A 27,510-nucleotide genomic window follows, 5' to 3' on the forward strand; every position below is an offset into this window, starting at 1 on the left:
CCTGGGCTCACCTTCTCCCATCCTTCTTTGCTCCTTGGATGCTCACATAAGCAGATCGTTGCTTAGTCATCAAAGTGAGCTGAGGATGTTGTGGAAAACCAGGATCCAATGGGGACGGTGACCTCCTGTTAAATTGGAAACAGAGGATCTGACAGCCTCCTTCGCATTGGAGAATAAAGAAAAGGGAAAATGTGTTTGTTTTTATAGGAAGAGAATTGCTTTCTATCTTTTGTCTCTCTGTTGTTCTCCTCCTTGTCCATACAGAGGATTAATACTCACAAACACGAAAGTATGAGCATGCTAACTAGCGTAGCTAACTGTACTTTCAAACAAGCACTATCAAGCAGATTTTTAAAAAATAGCTATCTGAACAATACTTCTCAAAACATTTCTCAACAATGGAGTCTGGTTTAGTTCTGGACATACATCCCCTCTTCATGTCATCCTCTGGCCCAGAAAGAACCTGTTCTTAATCCCCAAAAGAATGGTAAAGGAGTCTGGTGTACCAGCAGCTGGGGGAGCCAGATTTCTTGGAAATAATTCTGGCACCGAGAACTCTTACTAACCAGCACTGGTGCATACATCATACTTGGCATGTCATAAACTGATATGCATATTTTTATATAGGTCTAAATAGAAGGTTTCCTTGACCTGTCACTCCATTTCAAGCTTCCATCAAAGATTTTCCATGTTAATTTTATGGAATCATTTATGGAATCACAATACCAAAGGGATTGTGTATGGGCCTAAAGGGCCTAAGTGACAAGACTGTTGTGAAGATGCCTGTAACACCTCTTCACAGCTCCTTAAAGAAGAGGAGAGAGAGGCAGGAGAAGCAGCAAGAGAGGAGAACAAGACAGAAGGAGAGGGAGTGTATGTATTTGTGTGTGTATATAGGTAGAAGAGAAAGGGACAGACAGAGCAGAAAATAAGCAGCAGCAGCCTGAGTGAATATCCCCTAGATTTGCCATTCTGGGGCCAAATTCTAGACTCAGTGACAGAGCTACTCCAGATTTATGTTATTACAAATAGTAACAGTTCCAAGACACAGATACAGATTGGGGTTTTTTTATTATTTTTTAAAGGATTTATTTTCAGGGTTTCTGCCTATATAGATACAGATCTAAAAACCGCCCTTTTCTCTCTCACAGCTGAACCAATGGGTTGGAGTTTAAACTGCAACAGCCATGGCAAGTAATACCCACTTAACAGCAATGCTTTATGAAATACAAACATTGCAAATGTTCTGCCTCCTTTTCTCTCAGAAAACAGGCTCCTGTGTGTTTCTGAGTGCCATGTGCTAGAGAAGGACAGGTCAAACCAGCTTTTCTTTACCCTCGCTGAGAATTAGTGCAAAGTAACCGCGATCTGACTGAATACCGCCTGTATATTCACTCACTACTAAACCATAGTCTCAAACACACGCAGGACTGCAGCTCCTGCAGGAAAGACAAAAGAACGTCTTCAGGGACTGACATCACATTGCTTTGTTACGCTAAAACACAGGCCGAGATTTACTGGAAATGCTAAGTGGCTAGGTACGATTTGCAATTTGCTGTTTACTCCAAGAATAAAGTGCCGATATCGGCTGTGCACAAACCGAGCAGACGATGCTGCTTGTCTGCACGGGGTGCATGTGGCAGCTCTCAGGAGCTGACCCAAAGCCCTCGCATCTGAAGTCAGCTGCAGGCTCTTGGCTGACTTCAGTAGATAATAGGTCAGATCTCCAGCAGCACTAGTTTTTCCAGTCTAAGTGAGGGATTTCATATCCTGTTATTCTTGGGCAGCTGGGGAGTATTTGCTTCACAAATTTACATATTTATTTCTTGAACATTGTAGAGAAAACAAATTCCTTCAGTAATCTTACATGATAGTTAAACTAAAAGCTTTCAATGGCAATATTTTGGAAAGAATAGCCAGTGCTATGAAAACTGTTGGTAGCTTGTATACGTTCCTCACAGCTGAGCTCTTCGTATTTTACTGATGAAGCCTGGTCAGAGAGGACATCAGAAGGATCATGAAATGAATTTTGGAAAGGGTGTTTTCCATATGGTTCCCAGAAGCCAAGAAGAGCCTTTATGTGCATAGGTACATAATGCCATTCTAAGAATTCCTGCAGGAATAAAGCGTTGACGTTCAAATCTGCTTCTATATCAGAGGCAACACTTGGAAAATATAAATTACAGCTTTTTAAATAAATGGTCACATGGACATTGTCATGATAACAACTAAGCTTGGATGTCACTGCATAAGGAAGATTTATTCTGATGGAGAGCACTACAGCACGGTGTGATTTTTTTAGACCTCTGCATCCTGCATGATGTGGCTAATTCAACTTCCTTTTGCCTTTTTGTTATATCTAGGGAATATCCATTTCAACCAAAAAAATTGCACTTATAAGTGAAAAGAAAGTATTCTAATTAATTAGATTTACTTGAGACAGTAATGGGATGTCAGACATGCGCTGGCCCCAGGGGATGAAATGGACACCACAGGTACTGCTGGACCTTGAACCATGGAGATCTGAGCAATTCCCTTCAGTTCCACCACACCACACTGCGAGTCCTGAGATCTACAACTTATTTCTGCTCTGCAGCATGACCTTCTGTCAGCCTTCTCTGCCTTATCTAACAGTCACCTCTCACTCCAAGACATGACTGTTCAGGACCCAGTCTAGAAAGCCTCTTTTTTCCAGCATGTCAGGTTTTTGCAGCTTCACTCTTGTTACCTCCTATCAGACACAAGATTTTACAAGAGCATCTCTTGTCTCAAACACCGGTGAACCTGTTTGATTCATTAGCCCAAATAATGAACTGGTGAATAGTAAGAACACTCACAGGAACTATGTAACCTATGTTCAGCTGCTCTTCCATACTATGATTAACAGATTTAATAAATCTTTGGTGTTCCCATAATAGCCTAAATATGGCTTCTCTTCCACACACGACGGCAGCTTTTCTCCCCTACAGAGACTCTCTCTTTCCTCTGCATTATACATGCTCCTGTTGTGGATCTCCATTTGTATCTCTAATTCCTGACATTAACATGAATGATTTGCTCTCTGGAGGAAGTTGACATTCCTCAAGATTTTTTTTTTTTTTAATGTGCTGGCTTTGGCTGGGGTAGCGTTAATTTTCTTCATAGTAGCTAGTATGGGGCTATGTTTTGGATTTGTGCTGAAAACAGTGTTGATAACACAGGGATGTTTCCGTTACTGCTGAGCAGTGCTTACACAGAGTCAAGGCCTTTTCTGCTTCTCACCCCACCCCACCAGCGAGTAGGCTGGGGGTGCACAAGAATCTGGGAGGGGACACAGCTGGGACAGCTGACCCCAACTGACCAAAGGGCTATTCCATACCATATGGCATCATGCTCAGCTTATAAAGCTGGGGGTAGAAGAAGGAAGGGGGGGACGTTTGGAGTGATGGTGTTTGTCTTCCCAAGTAACCATTACGCGTGATGGAGCCCTGCTTTCCTGGAGATGGCTGAACACCTGCCTGCCCATGGGAAGGAGTGAAGGAATTCCTTGTTTGGCTTTGCTTGCGTGAGCAGCTTTTGCTTTACCTATTAAACTGTCCTTATCTCAACCCATGAGTTTTCTCACTTTTACTCTTCCAATTCTGTCCCCCATCCCACCGGGGGGGAGTGAGCGAGCAGCTGTGTAGGGATTAGTTGCCAGCTGGGGTTAAACCACGACAATATATCACCATGGTAAGAAAAACTGCACATCTCTTATTGTCGCACATTGCCTCAATTCAATGTTCTTGAATCTGGGAATCCAGAATTGACATAAATATTAGTTCTGACAAGACTAGACCCCTGACACATTATTTTCTTATAAGGAACCTCAGTGTTACAAAAACGTACACTGCAGAGCCTTGAGAGGACATGCGCAGACCTCAGAGAATTGCATGAAACTTAGCTAATGTCTCCAAATGCTGCAAACCAGAAGTGGTAATTTTTTGTTTATGTGACTTCACACACATCCTTTATTCCTGTCTCCCTTTTTGCTACCACACCCAGATTTGCTTATTATTTGAGATTCATTCAAATACAGCCCCTTCACTGTGCTTGCTTCTCTTCACACTTGCTCAGATTTAATCTAGGAAAAGCTTAACCGCAATCAGTAGACTCAAGCTATTAAACATCAGTGCAGAGGCCTTTCCTAGTTTATTGCCCATTAATTTTTTTTCCCCAGTTTTATGGAAGATGAGAAAGTGTAGTCACTATAAATCTCTCTTTAGAGACTTCATAAAATACATAAATGAAAAATGAAAAAATGACAGTTATTGTAATATGCTTATCATTGCAGGACACAAGTGGTTGAACACCACTAGACCAAAACAGAATGTCCCAAAACAGGCATGTTTGGGACAGATTATCTATGACTAAGTGCTGGCATAGAAGGAGGGAGGTATTTTCAAAGAATCATTCTGGAGAAAAGTATAGGGAACAAAAGTAAAAAATTTATTAGAATTAGAGAGAGAGAAGGAAAGAAGGAAAGAAGGCAAGAAGGAAAAAGACAAACCTGTTTTTCTTGTTTCCTATTGGCTCCATGACAGAAAATGTCACACATTTTGGTTGTATGGTACCAATTATTTCAGTACCTTATAAATAATTAAATGAAGAGTTTGATCTTGGCAGCCCTGGAGTCCAACCCAGGTTTTAGGATCCCACCATAGCCTTCTTTCCCCAGTCCAAACTGGTACAAATCAGCCTATTTTCTCATCCTTTACAACAACCTTACCAAAGGTAGCTGCCACTCCGCACCACACCACTCACTGTTGAGCAGCAGCGGTAGCAAACCCAGCTGTGCATCAGGCACAGGACTTACATGGCTCAGCAGTGAATATAGCTGGAAAAACCGTTTCCCCAGGGGAGAAGAATCAGGAGAAATGCCACTGTCCAACTGGCCAGATACAGGACAGAGACTGCTTAACGGACTGCTCTGTTTCAATGCGAGGCACCATCATCTTCATTTTATAGTTAAAGAACTGAAGCAAAATCAAACACATGATCTCACTGAAGAAAGGGTAAACCATTAATGTGGCATGAAAATTTGAACCAGAGGAAACCCTACAATACTCGATGAAGAAGACAAAGTCAGAGCTGGACAGGGTGAGCAGAACCTGAGGAGGTGGCCGGAGGGGTAGTCCCTGGGAGGAAGGAGGGGACAGGGAAGCCTCCCCCTCCCCGCTTGGCTAGCGGTGAAGCAGAGCTTCGGGAGCCCCGGGACAGGACAGATGCAGCGTCCCCATCCCTCAGAACCGGACCAGGCAATCAGAGGGGATGGGTGCAGAAGTAATTGCAGGGAATTATGTTAAATACATACAGGATTATAGTTTGTTCGTTTTGCTTGTAGCTTCTGTTTTACAATCCCATAAGTAAAGATTGGAAACCAAATCCCATCTTTAATTGGATTGGTCTAAAGGTCAAACCTCAAGCCACACTGCAGAAACTCCAGTCTTGTTTTACTATCAAGCCTACCTAGCATTGTTGAGATAAATAAATCTAACAACTTAAGATACTCAATCTTGCCAGGGCCTGAGGGATACCTCCTGTTCAGTTACAGAAGTCTGAGAGGGATGAAGGGGCTTGTGCAGCTACATGCTGACATTTGGGACAATACTGAATACCCAAGCATCACTGAATACCTTGAATCACTGAATACCTTCTAGCATCTCTTCTTCAAACAGACAAACAAACACCCATGTTTCCTGGCAAAGCCGCCCTTTCCCTGCCTTTTACAAAGAAGCTGACACTTATATTCACACTTAACTGTCATCACAGACATATCCCAAGCTTCTTTCATGATCCCTGTGTCAGTGACTCATACAACATCACATAGGAAGTCAGAAGTAAGGAGAGGAATTGGACGCAGGTTTCCTGAAGCTGAGGATAGTTCTCTAATTATGAGGAGCTTTACAGATTAGAGAGCCAGAAGGCAACCTTGTGATTAGCTATTCTCTCTTCCTGCAGAGCATAGGCTGTAGACACTGCCTGAATTAATTCCTTTCTGAATTATCAGGAGTTGTCATATTTTTCAGTTCACAGACCCCTACAAATTTTCCAACAGTAATGCAGATTGCTGTAAAGTTTAAGCTTCCTGACAACATGCAGTTTTATCCTAGTTACCATTTGTTATTGCTGGCAGGTAATCCATTAAAACAGGCTGAAGCCTCCTGAATTAAAGATATTCTGAAACAACTGCTGAACTTGATTTAAACATTAGAAAACTCACCACAACTTTTGGCAAATGATTTTGACAGCTGATTACCCTCACTTCAGGATATATAATAATATATATACATAGCCTGCATTTTTTTTAACTGTAGTATTCTGCCAACACAATTTATGATTTCCATGACTTATCTGAAGTGTCCAGAATGGTGGCTATATATGGAACATATATATTACCCCAGCAAAGAAGCTCAGGTGTAAGAAGAAAAAGTGTGATTGTATATATATATTTACGGAGAAATAGAAATCATACCGGTCCTACTGCATATGTGGAAATACAACCACACACTAAAATCTCTTGATGATGACTATGACAGATTCAAGGTATTTCCAACTACAACTTTTTTTTATTTTAAAATTAAAAAAACTAAATAAAGTAAAAAACTAAAAATATTAACGGTCACTGCGGATAATCTCAAACTTGAACATAATTTCACAAAAAAATAAATGCTAATAAAAATTTGTTAATAACACTTTGAAAACAGCTAGTGTGTTACCTGCAGGATTACAGTTTTTGTAGCCTACTCTGGTAAATTCATATGGAGAACAAGTACCACATAAGCAGGTTTCTAGGGAGTTTCTCAGGAATTAGTTGCAGGCCCACCATTACACATAACAAGTCTAAACAAACATAAAATCCTTGCTGAGGAAATGTGTAAGCTATATTATCCTGGAAATCCTTATGAGCAATGAGCACAGATACACATGGAAGCAATTCAATGAATGGTTCATTTTCAGCCATGGCACCATCGAATCCAGCACTGCAGAAGGTCATCGTTGAGGAACAAAGACTGCATGCCACACTTCCAGCCCAAGGAGATGTAGCCTGGAAAGCCCCGGCTGAAACCCATTCACAGAGGGCCTACTAGAAAGGGTTATGAACCATGTTCAAATATGCTAGGGGAGTAGGAAAGGGAGGACAGCAGAAAGATCTAACATGGTCTTGTGATTTTCAGACGTACAGGGAAGGGAAGTGACTCACCTGCTGCAGAGAGCAGCGGCTGCATACTGTTTCACATTGTAAAAAGGACAATGAAGACTCTGGAGAAAAGTCCATTATACCAAAAATGGTATAACAATGCAGAAATACTCCTTACATTTACAGACCTCAAGAATTTAATTCATTCACTTCTGCAAAAAAAGTAAGAGGTTAATGCAATACAACATACCCAGGTCATTATCCTAATGACAAAATTTCATAATCCAGTAACTGGAGAAGTGGGGAAAAGCAGCTCATCTCTTTTATGAAACAGCAGAAAAAAATACAAGCTATACAAACATATGCAACTCTGGGATTATTTAACAGAGCAGCAGGTGTGAGAGAAGTAGACAAAGAGTATTACATAAGCTTCAGATAAAACCACAAGTGTACTTAGGCAGCTTTGACTTGGTTTAAAGCTGCAACTCTAAAGCACTCTACCCAGAGGCTGAGAGTAAAGAAACTTGTTCGATTCTTCCCAGGTTTAGGTATTTGACATTTGATGCTGTTGCACTTATTTTCAAAGAACACACATAAGGAAATATATGCCTCCATTACAACTTCTCTTTCCAAAGAAAAGAACATGAAGACTAATAAGCTGTAAATGCTTAGGTTAGGAGAAGTATTAGAACCATTAGAGAGACAAAGCACCAGTATCAAATAACATTATCTCAGCATGAGAAAGATACAACAAAAATGCTTGGAGTTAAAGCCATACAAATTTAGATTAAAAACCTTCTGGTTGTGCCTTGACAACAAAAACAGTGAGAACAATTATCCTCATGTTATCATTGAGTATTCTTTAGCATGGGTGGATTCACTGTCTCTTGCAAACATTCGATCAAATGTGGATGCTGGTGTGGATGCTTTAGTCAAGCCTAAGTCACTGAGTTTAGCATAGGGACACCAGCATCAGATTAAATGTTAATTGCCTGTGTAATGCAGAAGGTTACACGGCATCACAAAATCCATGTTTATTCTTTAAAATGTGGGAATGAGTGTGTGAACGCTACCACTTGCATACCTTTTGCTTATTGTCCTGAGAGTTCCTAAAAACAGACAAATGAAAAAACGATCATGCTGTTTCATCATCTGCTTCTTTCCCCACACGGTTACAAGAAAAAAAAGTGAAGAGTTTCTTAAGTAGGTCACTCTAGCACAAGCACAGAGTATGTGTAAATAAAGAGCCATGGATCTTCGCCTTAGCTATCTGGAGAGAAGTTTCAGTGATCAGTCCAAACACTGTTTCTGTCAGAGATGTGCCAGGAAAAACAGTAAAAATAAATTTAGTGGAAAATACAGTAACAACAACTTCCCAGGTAGGGATGTTTAGTTTTTAGAAAATATGTAATAATTAAATAAACTAATTAAATTCAATCTGCTACCTATGGCAGAAGTGGCAAGCTAAAAAGGGATTGCAGTGCAAGAACTGGGTGCAGTGCTAATGCACTCTGTGAATGTGCCTTAAATCCCAATCTCGGATGTAGTAAATGCTTAAATAAGATTACTTCTGCTGAATATTCATGCTGTAATTGGCTGAATTATGGAAGTTCTACCTAAAGATTTTACAAATTAAATAAGTGGAAAGACCCAGAGGGGAAAAAAATAAAAATCTTGTTTACAAGGAGGTAAAGAGGTAAAGAGAAGTGTTCAAAGGTAGACAGAATCAGAGGCATCTGACCACTGTTGACACCCTGAGCTCTAACTCCTGCATCAGAAGAAAATCAAGTCCCTCTCTTTGGGTACAAAGGATTCATATCTAATGTATATCTACATTGAAGACAACTTTTAAAATCAGATCTTTCAACCCGGACAACAATATCCCTTAACATGCCTCCATGTTTTATTCCAGATAGGAAGAGGGCAGCATTTGCAGAGAATTGCTTTCTGACTAGTTTTATTAACAGAGTTCATGAGGGAAACAAAATAAAGCACTTAATCCCATAATCATTCTCCAGCCCCTCTCCCCCCACTCACTTCTTAAGGAAAGCAAACCTCCAGAGGAAGCAGACTTATTTACTTCTTAGATTGAAAAAGCCTGTCCACTTCTACAAGCATGAAGATAGATATCTGTGACCTTCTCTCCCAAGCAGGTTTTCAGCAGAGAGCTTCACAAGACTCTTCACTGATTCAGTCTTTGCATCATCTTAAGTTCCTGTGCAAAATAGGACTATGCAGGTATAACTCACTATGCCCACTACCAGGGAAGAACTGGGGCCCGTTAAATACAAGATAATGATGGTCATGAGCTATCATATAACCATCTTACAGGTCAGAACTACTATGGAGTTGGCTCTGCCCTGAATATGTTTGTGGTTTTATTAGACCATGGCTTTTACGGTTTTTTTTTTCCCTGGTCTTTAATATTTTCATTAGCCTCCACTCTAGAACATGAGGAGAACACTAGTTTTGATCAATTTTGTGAAGTATGTGTGTGACATACGTATGTGAATGGCTGACGATGCTTTGCTGTGTTAGCTTTGGAGATATTATGCTTAAGCTATATCCTCAGAAAGCCATACTAGGTATTAGCTAATACACAAGGTGATGAAAAACACCAGAAATGAGCGAAGACACAAAACCTGTGGATGAAAGCAGGAAGATAAGAGGATGGGAACATCCTTAGAGTTATACAAACACCCTAATCCAGAAGAGTGTGGAGATGACTGTGCTTATCCACAGCTTTGTTGGCTTCACAAGGGCTTTAGCCAGCCATGGGAGCCCACCCATGGACAGACACTACCCAGACTGGGCTCCCACATCCGAGAGCAGCTCCAAACTTCAAAGAGCCTTTTTTTAGTGTTTGCTGCCACCAACCGATTGCTCTAACTTTTGTTTAAATAAAATTCAAAGGAAATCAGAAGGCTTTACTGTAAACTTGCAGAGCGCTCTTAGACAGCTCAAGGCCAGTTCATTCCTGGATGTAACACATCAAGCATGCACAATACAAATGCAAAACAGCAAGTGATTATTAGCATCTGTAAAGATTCCTGGAGCAGGTAGATTATATAAAAATATGTAATGTTGTTCATGACAATATACAGTTATCAGAATAGCAAAAAAATAAAGTTCTGTAGCTTTTTTTAATTAGAGATCTCTAAACTTTTTGAAGCAGAGTACAGCAACTGACAGCCCATGTGGTCTCTTTACCCCTTTGCTTTCTGATAAGCCCCATGCATAGTTTCAAACAACATATGTGGATGTTTTTACTAAGAGGTGATGTAGAACCCTTATTTTATTTTCCTGAAAATTCTAATCATTTTACTGAAAGAATAAGGAAGAATCACCTATAATGTACATATTAACAAAGTATGAAAGGATTCCGCTACAAAAGAACTGGACAAGAAAGAACTATCAATATGACAACAAAAAAAAAGTCTACAAGACATCTGACAAACCTGAAATAAGAACAACCTGTATAGCATCAGCTGTCCTGATAGCCGTGGTATCATGTCCTGAAGCTCAATGCATCAAATATGAATATGTTTTGATACATTATTATACATAGCTGGCTAATGATTACTGACTTTATTTGACTAATCATGACCTCATGTGTAGATAGTGCTCACTCTTTCTAGGTGGACAAAAAGATTCTTCCCATACCACATAATCTTACCCCCAACAGAGGGAGGCAAAATGTTCCCTGTGATCTTGTTCATATAAAATATGGCAAAATGGAATACTTTGTGGCAGATTTATAGCTAATTTTAGAAATCACACTGCTTAACCAGTCTAGTTATTTAGAGCTATCATACCCAAACATTTAGATATTAGCCAAAAACTTCAGAGTGGATTTCAAAAAATATACGCATGAACCTATGCTAAGTTTTTTCCTATAGAAAAACCTATATATAAACTCCTAAACCACTGTTAGATATTTACAAAGGGAGTTTGGCACAAAGAATGGCTCAGGAATATTACAGTTCCTATTAGAGATCAGCACTGAGAGTCAAGGAGCTGCTCCCGCAGCAGGTACCTGACACCTGTCTGGGTGGGTTGTGCTTCTACCTTGGACAAAGCTTATATTTGTATGTAGTAAAAACCGGGTATAGGTTAGAAAGCCACCAAGCATGGGCTGATGTGCCCGCATGAGAAGTACCAGTGTGACATCTGGTGGGCACTTTTTGGGACAGCAATAGGCTGATTCCTTCAATCTTTAGCAACTCGGGTCGTAAGAAATGAAACAAAAGGAGCAAAAAAGCTAATCTGAGAAACAAGAAAAACAGCATGGACTATACACGTGAGAAAAAATATTTACAAAAGCCACAGCTAGAGGAAGAAATTTTGTGTTCACTGATATTGCTTTAACAGCGTACTCAAGTATGATAAAATTTTGTTACAGGAATGGCAAATACACGTCATCTTGGCCACTTGGGGATGTGTGTGGCAATATTTGAGGGATTTTCAACACACACCCTGCGTAGTAACAGAAAAAGTAACCAAAACAGGCACTGAGAAGAGACATCATGATCAGGAAAGTTATTTTTCTCCACAGGGTGTGGCACATCTCTTTCACTCCAGGCGTGCTGAAACTTGTGATTTCCCCACATGCCAGAAACGCCGTTGCATCATTTGTGGTAGTGGGGCACTTAAACAAGCAAATAAAAAATCAACTTTATTTTTCTTGAGTCATTTATTTGCATACTACTGGGTGAGTCACATGCAAACCAGCCCAAGACATTTCCCCAGTAATTCTGCCAGTCTCATAGATTATGGAAATTACAGATCAGCAAACGAAGATGAATTCTAGCAGCACTGCAGTGGTGTCAAGTCAGTTCAAGCACTAGACATGGAGAGAATAAATGCTATCTGCCTAGATTCTCAGGAAACCTAGGAGGTAAGAATGAGAGCCCAAATGGACATCAGGCACCTAATGGGTGACAATCACGGAATTTAGACACCTGAAATGCTATTTCTACATTCTACATGCTGATTTTCTGCCCAGAAGTACTGCCCTATGGCTGACTAACCAGCTATGAGCTTATTTCCCACCTACCACCATTTTGGTACTCCAGCAGAGCGTAATTCCTAAATCCTTCGACAGCATCACTTGGCAGAACTGAGCTTAGTGCAAAACGTGGTGGGGAGAACACCACAGTGCCAATTTCTTGCATAATTAATGCATATCTAACCCCTAATGCTTAGGTGTTTCACCCACAAAGTGGCAAAAATGAGTTTTAGGCTACCTGAGAACAAGTTAGTGCTCATTCCTAGATCAAGGGAACTTTTTAAAATAACATGCTTCAGGTCATGTATTAAAAGAGCCACTGTGCCAAAACAAAGCCACTGTGCAACTGAAAATTTAATCGAGAGAACAAACAAGTGGGATCTTTTTCTTTAGCCCACAGATCATGCATTTCAGGCTTGGCCTCCTGGACTATTTGCCCATTTTTCATTAGATAGCCACAGGTTTTTAAAGAAATCATTCAGAAAATAGGGAGTGGAACCAGGAATACTCTCTTGTAGCTGGATACCCATGACACTGCTTTGGAAGAATCAGGCTTCGCAGGACTTTCTACTCTGGGAGTTTTACAAGCTAACGCTTATCTTCCAGCCAGTACGGCTGAGTCCTATCCTATCAGAAAGTAAAGTAGCGTAATATATATTCTGATTTATATCAGAACATATATGCTGACACATATGATTGTAAGAAGTGCTGTACAGAGGGAATCAGATGCCTTATAGCTGAACTTGTTCTGTGCTGCCATCATTTGTATGCAGTTCATTTTCATACTCTGGCTTCTGTCTGGCAAAACCAGTGCAGATCTGGATCCTGACCCCAGGCTATTCAACGAAAGGATGGAGTTTGCATGACTTGCTCTAGTTCTCATCAATCTGTTTTAAATTATCCAAGTTTTCAGTACTGAAGGTTTTGAAATAAGGTACGTGGTAAAGGAATAAAGGTCAGTTGTAAAGTGATATGCAAAGTAAGAAGAACTGCAAATGTCTTTTCCAAGTCACAGGCATGTATCACTGTTATCTTCAGATAGCTTTATAACATAATTACAACTTTAGTTAAAGACCATCTTGGGAACCATCCAACTGCAAGCTGTGATATCTTAGAAATTAATGTTGTTACTGAAAAACTACATTTTAGCTTTAATTCTGTAAAGATTTCATGCTTGGAGAATATATCTAGCACAAACTTTATATTTATAATGAAATGGATGTGGTAAGCTGTGTTACTGTACTGCATTGAATAAAAGCTGATTGTTAGCCTCAAAAATCTCAATATCAAAACCTCACTAGCTGCACCATCCACAATTAAGGTTATCTTGTCTTAGGCCTTCAGTGATACTCTTGCTGATGCCCAGTGAGTGATGAAAAATTCCCACCATGCTGAACACAGAGGAAACAAAGAAGGGAAGGAATATGGAGGAAGGAAGTTGGTCACCACTGAAGCATCTTTTAAAGAGGTTGGAGCTGGGAGGGAAAAGTAAGTCTGGAAGCCATATGGGGTTGGAGAAAATTCAGGTAGCTCAAACTGGACAATCAAAATTTATAGAAACTTTTAATCTCCATACTCTCTTTACCTATAAAGCGACAGAAATGCCTTCCCCTTGTCCCCTATCCTTGCAAGTACATTATTTGATGATTCCAACATAAAACTTGGCTATTACAGGAAATCCTTGTACAAAATAACTGGCTGCAGAACTGAGTATAAATAATGTGCAGTAACTAGAAAAAGAAAGGGTGGTGTCAAAGAGAAGAAAAAGCAGAACGGTAGAGCATCATTCATTCTGGGCACTGAGGGAGGTATTGTATTAAAGACTTCTGGTCTGTACTATGTTTACCTTTCCACTGTTTGAATTTATGCCTCTTCTCAAGTTATCACAATTAAAAGGGTAAGGAGATTATTTTTTGTCCCTCTTTAAGTAATCTACTTATTCTTGAGTTTTTATCCCCTCAGATGTGCTAAGTAAACATGTGAGGAAATTCAAACTTTACACTTTAATTCCCTGTCTCCTCCCTAGCTTCTTTTATTGCAGTTCTGGAAAGGACAAATTCTACACCTGGCTTGCCAGGAAAGTGTGACGCCTCAGCATGCCACCACCAAGCTCCCAGCCATTACACCAGATGGGAACATAACTGGCAGCATGGTGAGGCTCAAGGCTTTCAGTTCAGGGTGGCTGAATTCCCACATAATGTGCAAGATCATGTCAGGGTTAAACACATCCAGACTTAGTGGGGCAGAGGAAGAGGGGCAAGCAGAAAGTGTGACTTGTAGTGGGTTTATGCTAGCCTTTGTTCACTGTGAGAAAGCGTGGTTCATACAATGAATGTGACTTGTGATCAGATTTTAAGGCAGTAATGCTATATTACTATATCTCCGTTTTGAATACCTTCTTAACATCATCTTACGAAGAATCCAGCAAAAGCTATGGAATGTAAACTGCACATATAATTTTCATTTTCTAAACAAAATTATTTTACTTAGGTCTTTTCTTAGGAAAATATACTGAATTATCTCAAAAAACTGCAATAGGACTAGCATTCTGTGTTGCTGGACTTCAGCCTTCCCACTAGAGGGATTACATATTCTTTGAGATCTGCAAAATCAGTAGCTATTTATTCTAGACAGATTTCTTACTGGTGTATTTCTAATGCGAAGATCTTATCATAACTTAAAAGATTACCATAGCTCAGTAGCCCTTCAGAAGGCAGATGTGTGCTCACTAATCTCCTCAAACAGCCTTCCTCTGCAGCCTTCCTTTTCCTCGGATAAAAACTGAATAAACAAATGCACTACATATAGTATAAATATGCACTACATATAGTATGAATAAACAAGTGCAAACAAAATGCCTACCCAAATAACCATATAAAATACATCATTTTGTTACATCTGTCTCCTAGCTCTTTTGCTTATGTGTGGTTGAATTTACATAATCTTGCAAATATTAACTACTGAGTGCAGTGTTCATTACCAGTAGTCTCAGTAGAAGCACTGCAAATAACTAGGTATTTATGCTGAGTTCAAGTACAAAAAAACCCACCCAAACTTATGAAACACATCTACCTTTTTTATACAGCTACAGTTGTATAGTTTTAGTATTATCTACCAACTGGTCTGAATCTTACCTGTTTTTTTCTCACTAAAGTAGTTAAAAGTTCCTTCCTATTATCTTTAAGCTATTGGTAATACATATATACTATTCGACATTTTGCTTATCAGTGCATAACTCTTCAAATCTTATCACTTATATTCTTTGCCACTTATTTTCCATCTTTCCAGCCTTTAATATTTTTATCACTGTACCTAAATCCTATTTTAATTAGGAAGGCTTCTTGCTCAGACATTAATATATGTACTTCAACAAGGTTCAGCACAGTATCTCCAATAACCTACACTGCATGTGATTAAGTCTGGTAAATAAAACTATTTGACCACTGCACACTTTGATATCAACAGATGCTTATTCAAATACTCTTGTGAGATAAGTATTTCTTAAGCCAAAAAGCTAGCCAGATTCACTACTTTGTTTCTCAGCTGCCCTGAAAAGATGGGCTTCGTATATGCTATCCTGTGTGATGAAGGTATTAAATAATGATTTGTCTCTTTCATTTGGCAACTCTGTTGAATATTAAATTTCACAGAACACCGCAGTACTTGGTTTCATGTTACTGGTGACTATTAACAGTATCAGTGTAATTGGTGCTGAAGTAATAAAAATATATGCTATACAGATATTGTCTGAAAGCCCTCTTTACTGGATGATTTAGAAGCTGAGAAGGGTGACTCACTCTTAATGAAAAGTTTACTATAAATTAGCATGATTAAATTAATAAGGTCCTACACAAATTTATTAAATTCTTCAGAAATTATGCTAACAAACAGAAAATAAAATGTTATGCTTCCAGATTTCTGACAGTAGACCATTTACCCTGCAAGGCCTCCATCAGCAGATTTGTTTCAGTCATACAGACTCTAGCAAATAATTTCTCATCCTCTTGCAACTTAATTAAATACCTCTCAACATGAGGAAGTTCTAATATTTTGCAAATAAACAAGCCAGCTCAGACCAAGCTGTGGCCATGTCAGCTGTTGTTGCTTCCTGGGGTACTGAAGCGAATGAAGAGCCAGCAGGATTAAAGCACGGGTTGTACCAATGAGTTCCTCCAGCCTGGAGGAGGCTGTTGAAGCAAAGCTGAGACCCCTCCAGCTAACTGCCAAAACCAGAGCTGCCTCAGGCTGCGCACTGCCGGTGGGACCCAGCACGAAAGGGCTCCCTAGCTCCAGCGGGAGACTGGCATTCCTGCCTCGTTCCTGCTCCAGAAGAATTTGGACCTACAGACCCAAGAGAAAATTGTACAGCTTACCTATTTTCTTTGTCTTTGGGACTAGGGATAGGTGTTCAGACTTTGAAGAGAAAGCTGCAGTACCAAAAAAGGAGGACATGTTTAACGTAACAATGCATTCTGTGATACAAGTGATATATACGCACGAACTACTGAGTTTATGGGTTTCACGGCCTTTTTGTAAGTCACGAATGGGTGATTTTACAGTAATTTGACATCAACACACGCGATTCACCGGTTAACATTTTCAGTGCTTTCCAAACGCCTTAGTAAGTAACAGCGCGACGCAGACGACCACTTCCACGGGAGCAGCAGTCCCCGCGCTGTGCCAGGGCCACCACTCTGCTGCCTGGCTGCGGGCGGGCCGCAGCAGCACCGAGCCCCTGGGCCCCCCGCGGCCGCTCGCTCAGCGGTGCAGTCTCCCTCCTGGCTGCGCGGTGGTTACCACGGGCGCTGCCGGCCATGGGTGTCTGACAGCTGCTGGCAGGGACGCCCCAGGCGAGCTGAACCTCCTTCCGCCTCCACCGGCCCCGCGCCTGACGCCAGCAGCCTCCAGCGACCGCGGCGCTCCCCGCCTGCGCCCCGCTCTGACGGGGCCGCACCGCCCCGACAACACCGGCAGCGTCGGAAAACGCAGGGGAGGGGACCGAGCGGCCGCTCCGCTACCGGCGGGCCCCGGAGCCGCGCCGCGCCGCCCAGTGACTGTGGGGAGGAAAAGCCGCCTCCAGGCCTGTACCACCCCGATGGGGGTAGGGGGCTGCAGGAGGTGGTCCCTTAGCTCCCGAAAGCACCGTCTTGCACTGCCCGGCTCTCCTGGTGACTGGAGGTAGCCGCTTGCCCCCCAAAGGGTGACAGAGCTTCCAGCCCCGGCCCTTTCCGGAGCCCCCCGGCCCGTCTCGGTCCCCACTTCCTGGCCGGGTGGTTGCGCCCGGGCGAGGCCGGACTGGCAGGGGCAGGTGCCAGTCGAAGATGGCGTTTCCCGGGCAGCCGGCGCCCGGCGGCGGTTTCTACCAGGGCGGGGTGAGCGGGGGCTGGCGGCGGGCTGAGTCCGGGCGGCGGGAGCTGGCGGGGCGCGGCCGCGCTGAGCCTGGGCTCGGGGCCGCGCCTGGGCTCGGGGCCGCGACGGCAGCGGGACAGCCTGGCTGAGGCTGAGGCGGGCGCGATGGCGCCTGGGGCGGGGCAGCCCCTTCCCTGCTTTTCCCCCTCCCCGCCCACTGCCGGGGACCTGAGGCGTCCTCCGGGCCGTCCCGCCCGCTGTCAGGGGCGCCGGCTTCGGCCCTCCGCCGGCCCGCTGTGGCCCTGCCCGGCCGCGAGGCGTCCGGCAGAGTCGGGGGAGCCGACTGTCGTCCCCCCGGCGCAAGCAGGGGTGGCTTCGCGGGCTGTCTGAGGCGGGGGGACGCTTCGCCGGGGCGGGGGGGAGTCGGCTTTCCGGCCCGCGCGGGGAAGCGATGAGAGCCGGGTTATGCGCGGCTCTTCCCGGCCCTGCAGGCGGCCTGCCCGCCGCTCCCCTGCGGGAGGTGCTGCTGGAGCCGGCCCGGGGCGGCTTGGGACTCCGCCCGCGGGAGGGGGGAGAAGAGAGGAGGCACATGCCCGGCGGGTGCTGCCGGTGGGCGAAACTCACTTCTGCGGGGGTCACTCCCCGAGTCGGCTCCTCACGCGATTCCCCGAGCGAGGTCTTACGTCTAATACCTTGTGTAAAGCTGTCTTCGCTTCGTGGGGCCGATCAATAGCTAAGCGGCTTCGAAGAGCAGGGTACACCTGATGAAACTCTGGCCGTCTCCAAAAAAGGCATATTCTTGTCTTGGCAAGAACGGCATATTCTTGACTCTGTTACACAGATTATTGGTTCAACTCAGTCAAACAGGATTAACTTCTGTCATTCCATGAGTTTCAGTTAAGAATCAATTTTACTGAAAAATTTCCATGCTTAATGCGTATTCTTCCAAGTATTTTCCCTAAGGATCTGTCTTGCTCAGCTTTTTTGAAGCGGAAAGAAAAATCTGCAGTGTAGTAGTCTTACCTTCAGTACCCCATTTTCTGCCAGTAGTAGACTAAAATTCAACCTTGATGAGATACACCATACTGCATCTAGATCAGTGGATTGCTCCTATGCAAGGTTTTACACTGATCTGCTTAAATTATAATAAATGAGTATATCAATACCAAGATTATGTCTTTTTTTTTTTTTTTTAAGGAATTTCTTTTTTGGTTGGTTTGACTGTTTTGCATGGTGTGTATATAAAAACACAAGTTGATTCTTAAGTACAAACACTGCAGTTTTTTAACAGTTAACTGAATCATTGATATAAAATTAATTTTCTTCTTGATTTCTAAAGTATGGAGGAGCTCCAGGAGGACCAGCATTCCCTGGACAAGCTCAGGATCCTTTGTATGGTTATTTTGCTGCAGTAGCAGGGCAGGTAACCTTATAAAATGTTATTTATTTCTTGGATTTTTTTTTTCTGGGGAATAATTTCTACATTAGCTTTTGGAAAGAGGAATGCATAAAGTTTAAAAAAAAAAAAAAGAATGGTTTTACTTAGCCTATCTGCTATATATAGCTGTATAGCTATACCATATACTATATACACACAGTAACTATACAGTTTGAATAATGCTGTTAGTTTCTATATAGCATGTATATGTGTGTGTAAATGCATACATATATATAGACACATATGCATGTACATGCTATATTTCCTCTATAAGTATATATGGGGACTATGTAGTTACATGAAATGTTGCAACTGAGTTGTGGCTCAGCTCTGGGTTGGGAAATGCTGTCAGTTTCAGGAGGAAGAAGCCAGAAATAATGGGAAGCATGGGCTGCGGAGGTGGCATGGCTAAGAGCAGGAAATGCTAATAAGAAAGAGATCATTACATGATCTTAATAGACTCACAAATGGAAAAGCAGTCTTGAGTTGTGCCAATATCTGGGTTTGCTGGTAGGATAGAGTGATTATTTTAGAGGAAAAGGCATTCACAACTTTCATTTAGGCCTTTCTTTTTTCCTCCCTGTCATTCTGCACTGCATTTTTAATTTCTTTCCTGTAATTTTGTGGCATATATTGTTTTTGTATGATTATGGATGTTACTAGAAATAAGTAGTTCTTGAACTATATTACAAAGTTTAGGAGCAAATAAGTTAGGTTTATTGAGCTGAAGTTCTGTCTTTATTGGCCATATGTATAGCTATTTATTGCACACTTCTAGGGTGTGTGCAAATCTAAAACTCTGCTCCTGGATCTGTTACCCGCAGGTAGACATAACCGCAACATGGAAGTTTAAATTCACAGTTTAAGACTATAATTTGGGTTATTTTTGTTCTCTACATTATTCTTTTGAATTAATAATGCATCTTACAGTCTATATATTACTTCTTTAACATTGCTTATGAAAATATGTAGACCATGTATTTTTGTAGTAAAGGAGAACACTGGAATGACCTGTGTGTAGTGAGGCAGGCCTCTCTGGTACGGTGGAGGCCAAGCTAAATTCTGCTGAACATGCTGACAGTTTGCTTGCCAGCTGAGATCCGGGTGCCACCTGGATGTTTGCCAGGAATCAGCAGTGGAGCCGGTAACCGACACTGGAAAAATGAGTAAGCTCCTAGTGTAAAGAGAAAGAGAGGTAACAGCAAACAGGATGCAGCCCTGTGGAGAAGAGGTGGCAGAAGCTGGACCTCAGCAAAGCATAGGCCATCCCCAGGCTTCTCAAGTGAGGCACAGTTACTGAAAGCTGGGGAACCAGTGAGCTAATGGGTATGATCAAGTTAGGGCCTAAGAGTACTTAAGTTAGTACTCTTTAATACTTTTTACTTGTAGAAATAATTCCTTATTGAAATAAACTGGGTAGCTTTTGAAATGTTATGCTTGGAATTGGAAGAGTCAGTTTCAGAGACCAGTGGCTGTGCAGAAGTTAAAACCCTGTAAGGAGACAGTGAAATGGAACAGATAAATTATCAGTTGCTTTTACAGCCATCCGTGCAAGTCTGTAAAAAGCCACATCTCACAGTTTTCCATAAGTACTAGTTGTAGAATTAGTAAAGTTTTTGGCTATGGGTTGCTGCTCTCTTACAACAGAGATCTTGTCTTAGATTTGAGGAATTAGTTTTCTTTGTTTACAGAAGGAAGTCAAAAGTATTGTTTCAAATCTTTATTAAATTAATTGAGTCTGTCTTTGTAGGAAGTAATAATTTTATTTTTTCAGTCTGTTCGCAAAGCCCCTATGCCTTGTCTAGTTTACCTGCTTAAGTTCTACTTAAAAAAAAAAAAATAAATAAAAAGCGAAGCATCTTTTTGGTAATATTAATCATGATTACAAATCATGCTTTTCTGTCTTCCTGCCTATTTAAAGTTATGCAGATCCTGCCTTTGTTTGAGAAGGCACAAGGGCTTTGAAGAGATTTGCTGCTTGATATATATGCCTATTTCAAATCTCTCTTTTTTAAATTTTCCTGTGAATATAAAGTTTTAAATACATCTGTATAGTTAGACTGATGGAGTAGATTGGAAGCAATTTTGGGTTTAGCTGTCATTAATTTTACATAGAATCAAAACGTTGTTGATCTTTTTTTCAGACCTTGTCAATTGTCATTTAACATACTAACTACTATTTGTCCTATAAATAATGATACTTCATTTCTGAAAGTTACCTGGCTGTGCCATTCCCACTACGCCATTTAGTAGCATATCTCTGTTCTTAAAAAAAGAAGAAAAAAAAATGCTTACTGGATTTAAAAACATTAGGAAAATTCTGAGGCAAATAAATTTGTTTCAAATGTAAAGCAACTCTCTCTTCCCTATTTAATGCTTTACAAAAGTCACATCATTTTTTATATCTATAGATATAATGTTCCATCCTCGAATGAGGTTAAATTATACTCTAACTCTCTGTGAACCAAACTGCACGTTGGGTGTGTGAGGAATGTGACCTAGAATTGCAGCTCCACTTTTGACAGCTCATTGCTTTCCATGAATTGGCAGTTGCTTTCTCTATTTGTCCCTGAGCAGGATGCACTAGAAGTGAGTCATTTTCCAAACCATGCAGATAGATATGTTTTCTGGGTTTGTTTTGTTTTTCTTTCAAAGTTCTTTGCTTTCTGCTTTTGTTTGTTCTGCTAACAACTTACTATTTCCCAAAAAACAGGGTTTTTTAGATTTGTAAGTCTTAAGGCTGTCTTGAGAAAAGGGTATGTATGATCTGGGTTCTAGGTTTCCTACTGTAGCAGTGAGATCATAAACATATAATCTAAAGTGACTACAATATCCACTAAGTTAAAATTAGTACTTTAAGGAAAGCTGTCTTTCTGTTTAAAATTTTGTGCCTTGGTTTCTATACAGCTGGCTCTCAAGTATATGATACCAATATTTGATGTGGGTTTGTTGGGTTTTTTTAAAGTTAAGTTTAGAGCAAACCTGCCAATCCTGTTCATTTTTTAGTACATCACTAGATGAGAAAGCTAATGCATATTGCAAAAATATTAACTAAAGAAACATCATTACAGATACGGGTTATAAAAGACAGTTTCTGTCATATAGCAGACAGGTAATCAGTTGTTTTTTGAAGGGGTAACTAATTTAATGCCACTGAAAAGGGAGTGGGTACTGGGAATAACCAGTCTGGGAGAGGGAATTAAAACAATAGCTGATACATCTTCTGTTATCGAAAGGATGGACAAATAGATGCTGATGAGCTACAGAGATGTCTCACCCAGTCAGGGATTGCAGGAGCATATAAACGTAAGTTAATGACTTAAATAAACCAAGAAAAACCCCCAACCCTAAAGCATACTAATTCTTATGCCACCTACTAGAAAACGCTTGTAGTCCTGCCTTCTGCAGAGGTTTGGGGTTTTTTATTTGCATGGTGGAAGGGCTTTCTTTCTGTATGGACTACTTTGAAACATAAATTCTCTGTATTCAGTTCTGTGTGTGTAAGACTTGCTTTCTCAGCCTCCTGAGTTCCCCACTGCTGAGCTGTGAAATTGGAGAAGTGTTTTGTTTTGTAACGGCAGCCAATTCTTAAAAAGGTGTTCTGCTTTGTTTTTAAATTGAACTTTGATACCAAAAAATTCTGTGGCAGGAATCCTCTGTAGGATACCTAGTGTTCAATTTACAAAATTGAACTTCTGTGAGTAAAACTGGCTTCCTCAAATGGTGTCTATGGCGAAATATAAATGACCGCTTTGGCTAAAACCCAAAACCTTTATGGATTGAGATAAGAGCAAATTAATTTTAAATATAACTTGAATTGCCTCCAGATTGTCTGCTGTCAGTTTTCCTAACAAGTAATGATTAAAAGCTCTTATTTGGATCAAAATATGGTAAGGCTGTATACAGTGGAAGCAATTATATAATATTTTATACATTATAATATATTATCAATATATAATAAAAAGCAATTTAAAATGTTAAGTTTAGACAAAACCGAAAATCATTCTTTTAATATAACTTATTTTTCCTTGTTCTGATGTAAACAGCTTTCAACTTAGAGACTTGCAGACTCATGATCTCAATGCTGGATGTATCCTTTACTATGAAATGTAAACATTTTTGCATTACGTGAGCAAAGATGAGAATGTGCCCAAAATTTGGGAAATGCTTTGTAATTCCCATTCAGCGCTTGCTTGATAAGTATTATGATCATTAGAATTGGGGAACTACAAAATTCCATTCTTACTCATTTTACTGGATGAAATAATAATTCTAATAAATGAGGCTCTTGGTGACTGATCTTCTTACAACAAGCGGTATCCCTCTAAGCCTAGGGGACTGTTTCTCTATTGACTGTATGAAGAGTCAGGTCTGGCAGCCCAGAATAGAGTTTTGTACAAATAGCGCATTGTGCTTCTGAAATTGTGCAGCACTGTAGATGTCCTTCCTAATGAATTAAGCATTTGTACTACACAGCCTGAATACAGTCTAAGTCCCCCTAAATCCTGTTCCTTAAATGAGTCAGGTTTGAGTATCTAAATGAGACGGTATATGGCATTCAGCAGCAGTAGGACCTATGGAAGACTTAAGTATACTGTGCAAGGTTGGAATCTTTGGAGTTTTTTAGTCAAAACTTAAACTGTCATGTTCAAATGTTTTGCTCTTTAAAAAGAAAAAAGTAGAAATGAAACTGGCAGGGCTGTTAGCTCACCTTGAACAAACTGCTTAGAATGCGAGAGAACTGATATAACTTAAAGTCATTTTTCATTTGGCATCAATTTTTATTTCGGATATGTATTTTATTGGTAACAATTACACTGCAGCTGGTAAAAGAGAAGTGTGTGAATTAAATTAATTCACAAAGAGAAAATAGTTTTATCAGGTTTCACTGAGAAGTGGGGAGAGCAAGTTCTCTGACCTTTGGTTTTGGTTGATAGTATTATCTCTGTGCTGTGGGATGTTGTAGTTAGTTTTCTACCAGAAAAATTAATAATAGTAAAATATTGTTAATATTGGCCTTCAAAAAAGAGTTTTTAACTACAGATTATACAAATTTCCATTGAAGAGAGGGCTTTTTAAATTTTTTTTAAGTTAAGAAATGTTTTTCTTAGCTTTGGAATCAGAGGGATATGTCTGGCACACTGGGATTTAATGAGTTTCAAGAACTCTGGGCTGTGGTCAATGGCTGGAAGCAACACTTCCTAAGTTTTGACAGTGATAGAAGTGGTACAGTGGATCGTCAAGAACTGGAGAAAGCCTTGATGAATATGGGTAAGTTGTGAAATGTTCTTGCTTCTGACACTGACTTACAGCATTTCCTCGTGCCAGTTGTCATCTCGCAGTAACTGACACATGATATTTCCAATTAAAAATGTGTTGGATTCTGTTAACTTCTCTGTCTTTTCAATATAGACTTTTTATTTTCACATAGGATTTAGACTGAGCCCACAGGCAGTGACTGCAATCACAAGGCGATACAGCACTCGTGGAAAGATTACATTTGATGATTACATTGCCTGCTGTGTGAAACTCAGAGCTCTCACTGGTATGCTGGATTATAGCCTTGTTACTATCATCCCCATAATATATTTTTATTTATTAAAATCTGATTACTCAGTTATCTGAAGTTCAACTTTAACTTTGATGTAACACAAAGCAGGTTTCTTTCAATAGAGTTTACAGGCAGAACTGGAACAATTACAGATTATGATTTTTTAAATTCCCATTGAAAAATGGACTTAAAACTAATGCAGGATTTATTCCAGAGACTAGAAGAGTTATGTTATGAAAATTGGGAAACTGTATTTACCAACAGAACATAAAGGGTTGTATATGATAAATATGAAAATGAAGAACAGGAAATTAAGTCTTGGAATGAATTGCAGTGTTCTTCATGAGTTCTCATTCATGTGACTTGGGGAATTTAATGAAAGTACAATGCATTTTTAAAAAAATTATTAACTGTAATTCTTCTTACCTGGTTTCTGGTTTGTTTTCTTAATGCATTTTTGCAGAATGTTTTAGAAGAAGGGATACGTCTCAGCAGGGTTTTGTGAACTTCCAGTATGATGATGTAAGTGAACTTTAAGGAATCAGTTAAAGTTACAGGGTAAAACTAAAGAAAAACTTAAAACCGAAGTCAGACAGTAATGATTTGAGTTTGTGCCTCTCTTCCCTATGCTTACGGTGTTAGACCTGAGAGCACAAAGGTTCTGGGTTTTGTTGAGTATTGTCTCAGAAAGTTTTCACATACTGTATAGAGTTCTATAAAATGTTGTTGTGCATTCTTGTCTGGACTTTTACCAGCGTGGTTCAAGAAGATCTAAGAGGCTACATTGGTTTCTAACATCACTTTCTGTGACTTTTTTTTCTTCTTTTGTTTTAAGGCTTGGTAGGCATTTTTCCCAGGACAGGTTGCGGGAGGTGCGGTTGGGACAGACACAAATCACACTCAGTCAGGCTTATAGGTCTTGGCTTCCTGGCCGCATCTGTGCAGGAAAAGGAGAACATTAGATTCAAGTATTCCTGGGGTTTTTGTTATTATTAAGGAGATGCTTTGTTTTAATTAACTGTTAGCTAATTTCCATATTTAGTTTCAAAGCTTTGTTGTTCATGGACTGAATTTATTTACAGAAAAGGGTAGTGACAATGAGTATTTTAGGAGAAAAAGTGAAAACTTGTTCTCTACCATACATATAATAAGTGGTTATTCTTTTTTCAGTTCATACAGTGTGTTATGAGCATCTAAATCAAAAGGAAAGAAGCCATGGATGATCACAATTAACATTCCAGTTTGTGTTTTGCTTTGCCAAATCTTCCAGTGATTGTTTATCTCCATATTGGAAATTGCATATTTTATGAAGGTATCGCTTTACACACTTGCATTTTTTTAATTTTGACAATGACTATAAACTACTCATGTACTGTCGTCTTTACCTTTCAACCTGTGACTATTAAAGATGTTTTTATTTTCATAAACTTGCAATTCACTACGAATAACTCAAATTATGCAGATAGTAAGTTTTTCTGTAATGTGTTTATTTTTTTCCTGTGATTCGCTAAAACTAGTTCTGGAGTGCAACTTAGCTTTTTCTGTCTTAAACAGTATCATGTGTATGACATAAGATGATACATATTCTTTCGTCTTTGACAGCGTAAGACACATGTACAGACTGAAAGAGCTTTTGGAATGATCATTTTACACTGGTCTGTTAGAACATCAGTAAGTTTAAGTTGCTTATTTTGACAGCTAGCTATTTGCAAGATGAAGTCTGTGACACCATGCACTGAGTGTAAGACTACCTGTTAGAACTTCAGGGATGCGACAAAACATAGCAGAGAACTCTTCTAGCAGTGCGCTCTGGTATAGGGGGCTTTTGTTCCAGTAAGATTCTTGCTCTGTTTGTGTCACTATATAAAACACTTTTAAACATATTACTACGCTGTGTCAGTTTCTACGTTAACTTTCCCTTTAACAGTGAACTTCTAAGCTGCCAGACTTCAGTTACATGTAAATTAATGTTTCTATCATCTCCTCCACTTTAAACCCTAACAAGTAGCCTTTCCTGCCTTTATATGCCAACTAATGTACAAGGGCCAAACCCCACTGCAAAAAATTCTTGCCACATTACTATTTCAGATCTACTTCTATCAGATTACCAATGCTGTAGAATTTACATGAAAGCAGATACAGAAAGGCAAGACTTTTTTGCCTGAGATTTTTCAGGGGAAAAAAGGGTTTTTTTGTTTGGTGGGGGTTTTTGGTTTTTTTTTTGTTTTTTTTTTTTTTTTTTGAGGGGAAGATTGACATTGTATGGAGGTAGTTCAAACTTTTTTCCAATGAAATAAGTTAATGAAACTTTCGAACTTTTGTTAATTTTGGTCACTTCTACCTACCACAGAGGAGTGATAGATGTTCTTTTGCTAGCCTTGTAAATGCAGAGAATGCCAGAAGAATGTTAAAAAGAGTATATTTCTTATATTAGTGGTTTAGAGCACTTTTGTGGAGGAGCCTTTGCACTAAGAAATGAAAGCAAAACTATACATGTGTGTGTATACATAGATACATATGTGGTTATGTCACTGGACAAAAAACAGAAATAATCCTTGAAGCAGAAATCTTGCCTGAAGATACTATTTTATACCCTAGCTTGCTAAGAATGCTGTAAAATCTAGGTCTCTAGTTTCTGGGCTATAAATTCAAAGCTGGGTGGTGTCACCTAAAGAAGCAACTAGTACTTACTACTTGAATTCTGAATCCTTTGGATATTGCTTCTAGTTTCATATCAGAAGCTAGTTCTCTTTCTGCCCTCAAAAATGAGCTTTAAAGAGATAGACATGATTATATTTCCACATTCTGATAATTGTACACTGTCCTGTTGCACATAAAAGTTGGGAAACAGACATGGAATGCTACAGAAAGCATTTCTAACGTGACCAAAGTCCATAAAGGTTTGTTTGACTGAAGTAGCCAACATCAGTTCTGCTGTCATTCAAAACTTTGACAGCTGATGACATTAGTAAACTGACTATGAAGCAAAGGCTATTCTTCCTGTA

General features: G+C 40.1%; 1 protein-coding gene across 1 annotated transcript; it reads left to right on the forward strand.

The window, feature by feature from the left end:
* Positions 1 to 17,141: 17,141 nt before the first annotated feature.
* On the forward strand, positions 17,142 to 26,388 carry SRI (sorcin). The gene is made up of 8 exons (XM_072854306.1): positions 17,142 to 17,539; positions 18,856 to 18,939; positions 22,191 to 22,260; positions 23,001 to 23,044; positions 24,078 to 24,225; positions 24,386 to 24,499; positions 24,969 to 25,027; positions 25,676 to 26,388. Exons 1-8 carry the CDS (start codon positions 17,489 to 17,491, stop codon positions 25,700 to 25,702), a joined length of 597 nt encoding a protein of 198 aa, XP_072710407.1. The 5' UTR covers positions 17,142 to 17,488; the 3' UTR covers positions 25,703 to 26,388.
* The last annotated feature ends 1,122 nt before the right edge of the window (positions 26,389 to 27,510 follow it).

Source organism: Ciconia boyciana, chromosome 2 (genome assembly GCF_034638445.1).
Source record: "Ciconia boyciana chromosome 2, ASM3463844v1, whole genome shotgun sequence".
NCBI lineage: Eukaryota > Metazoa > Chordata > Aves > Ciconiiformes > Ciconiidae > Ciconia > Ciconia boyciana.

Excerpts from the sequence above, each read along its gene's own strand:
- SRI (XM_072854306.1), top strand. The coding sequence starts at position 17,489 with ATGGCGTTTCCCGGGCAGCCGGCGCCCGGCGGCGGTTTCTACCAGGGC. Across the intron at positions 22,261-23,000 it reads GATTGCAGGAGCATATAAAC|CTTTCAACTTAGAGACTTGC; the intron begins GTAAGTTAATGA and ends TGATGTAAACAG. Across the intron at positions 24,226-24,385 it reads GAAAGCCTTGATGAATATGG|GATTTAGACTGAGCCCACAG; the intron begins GTAAGTTGTGAA and ends ATTTTCACATAG.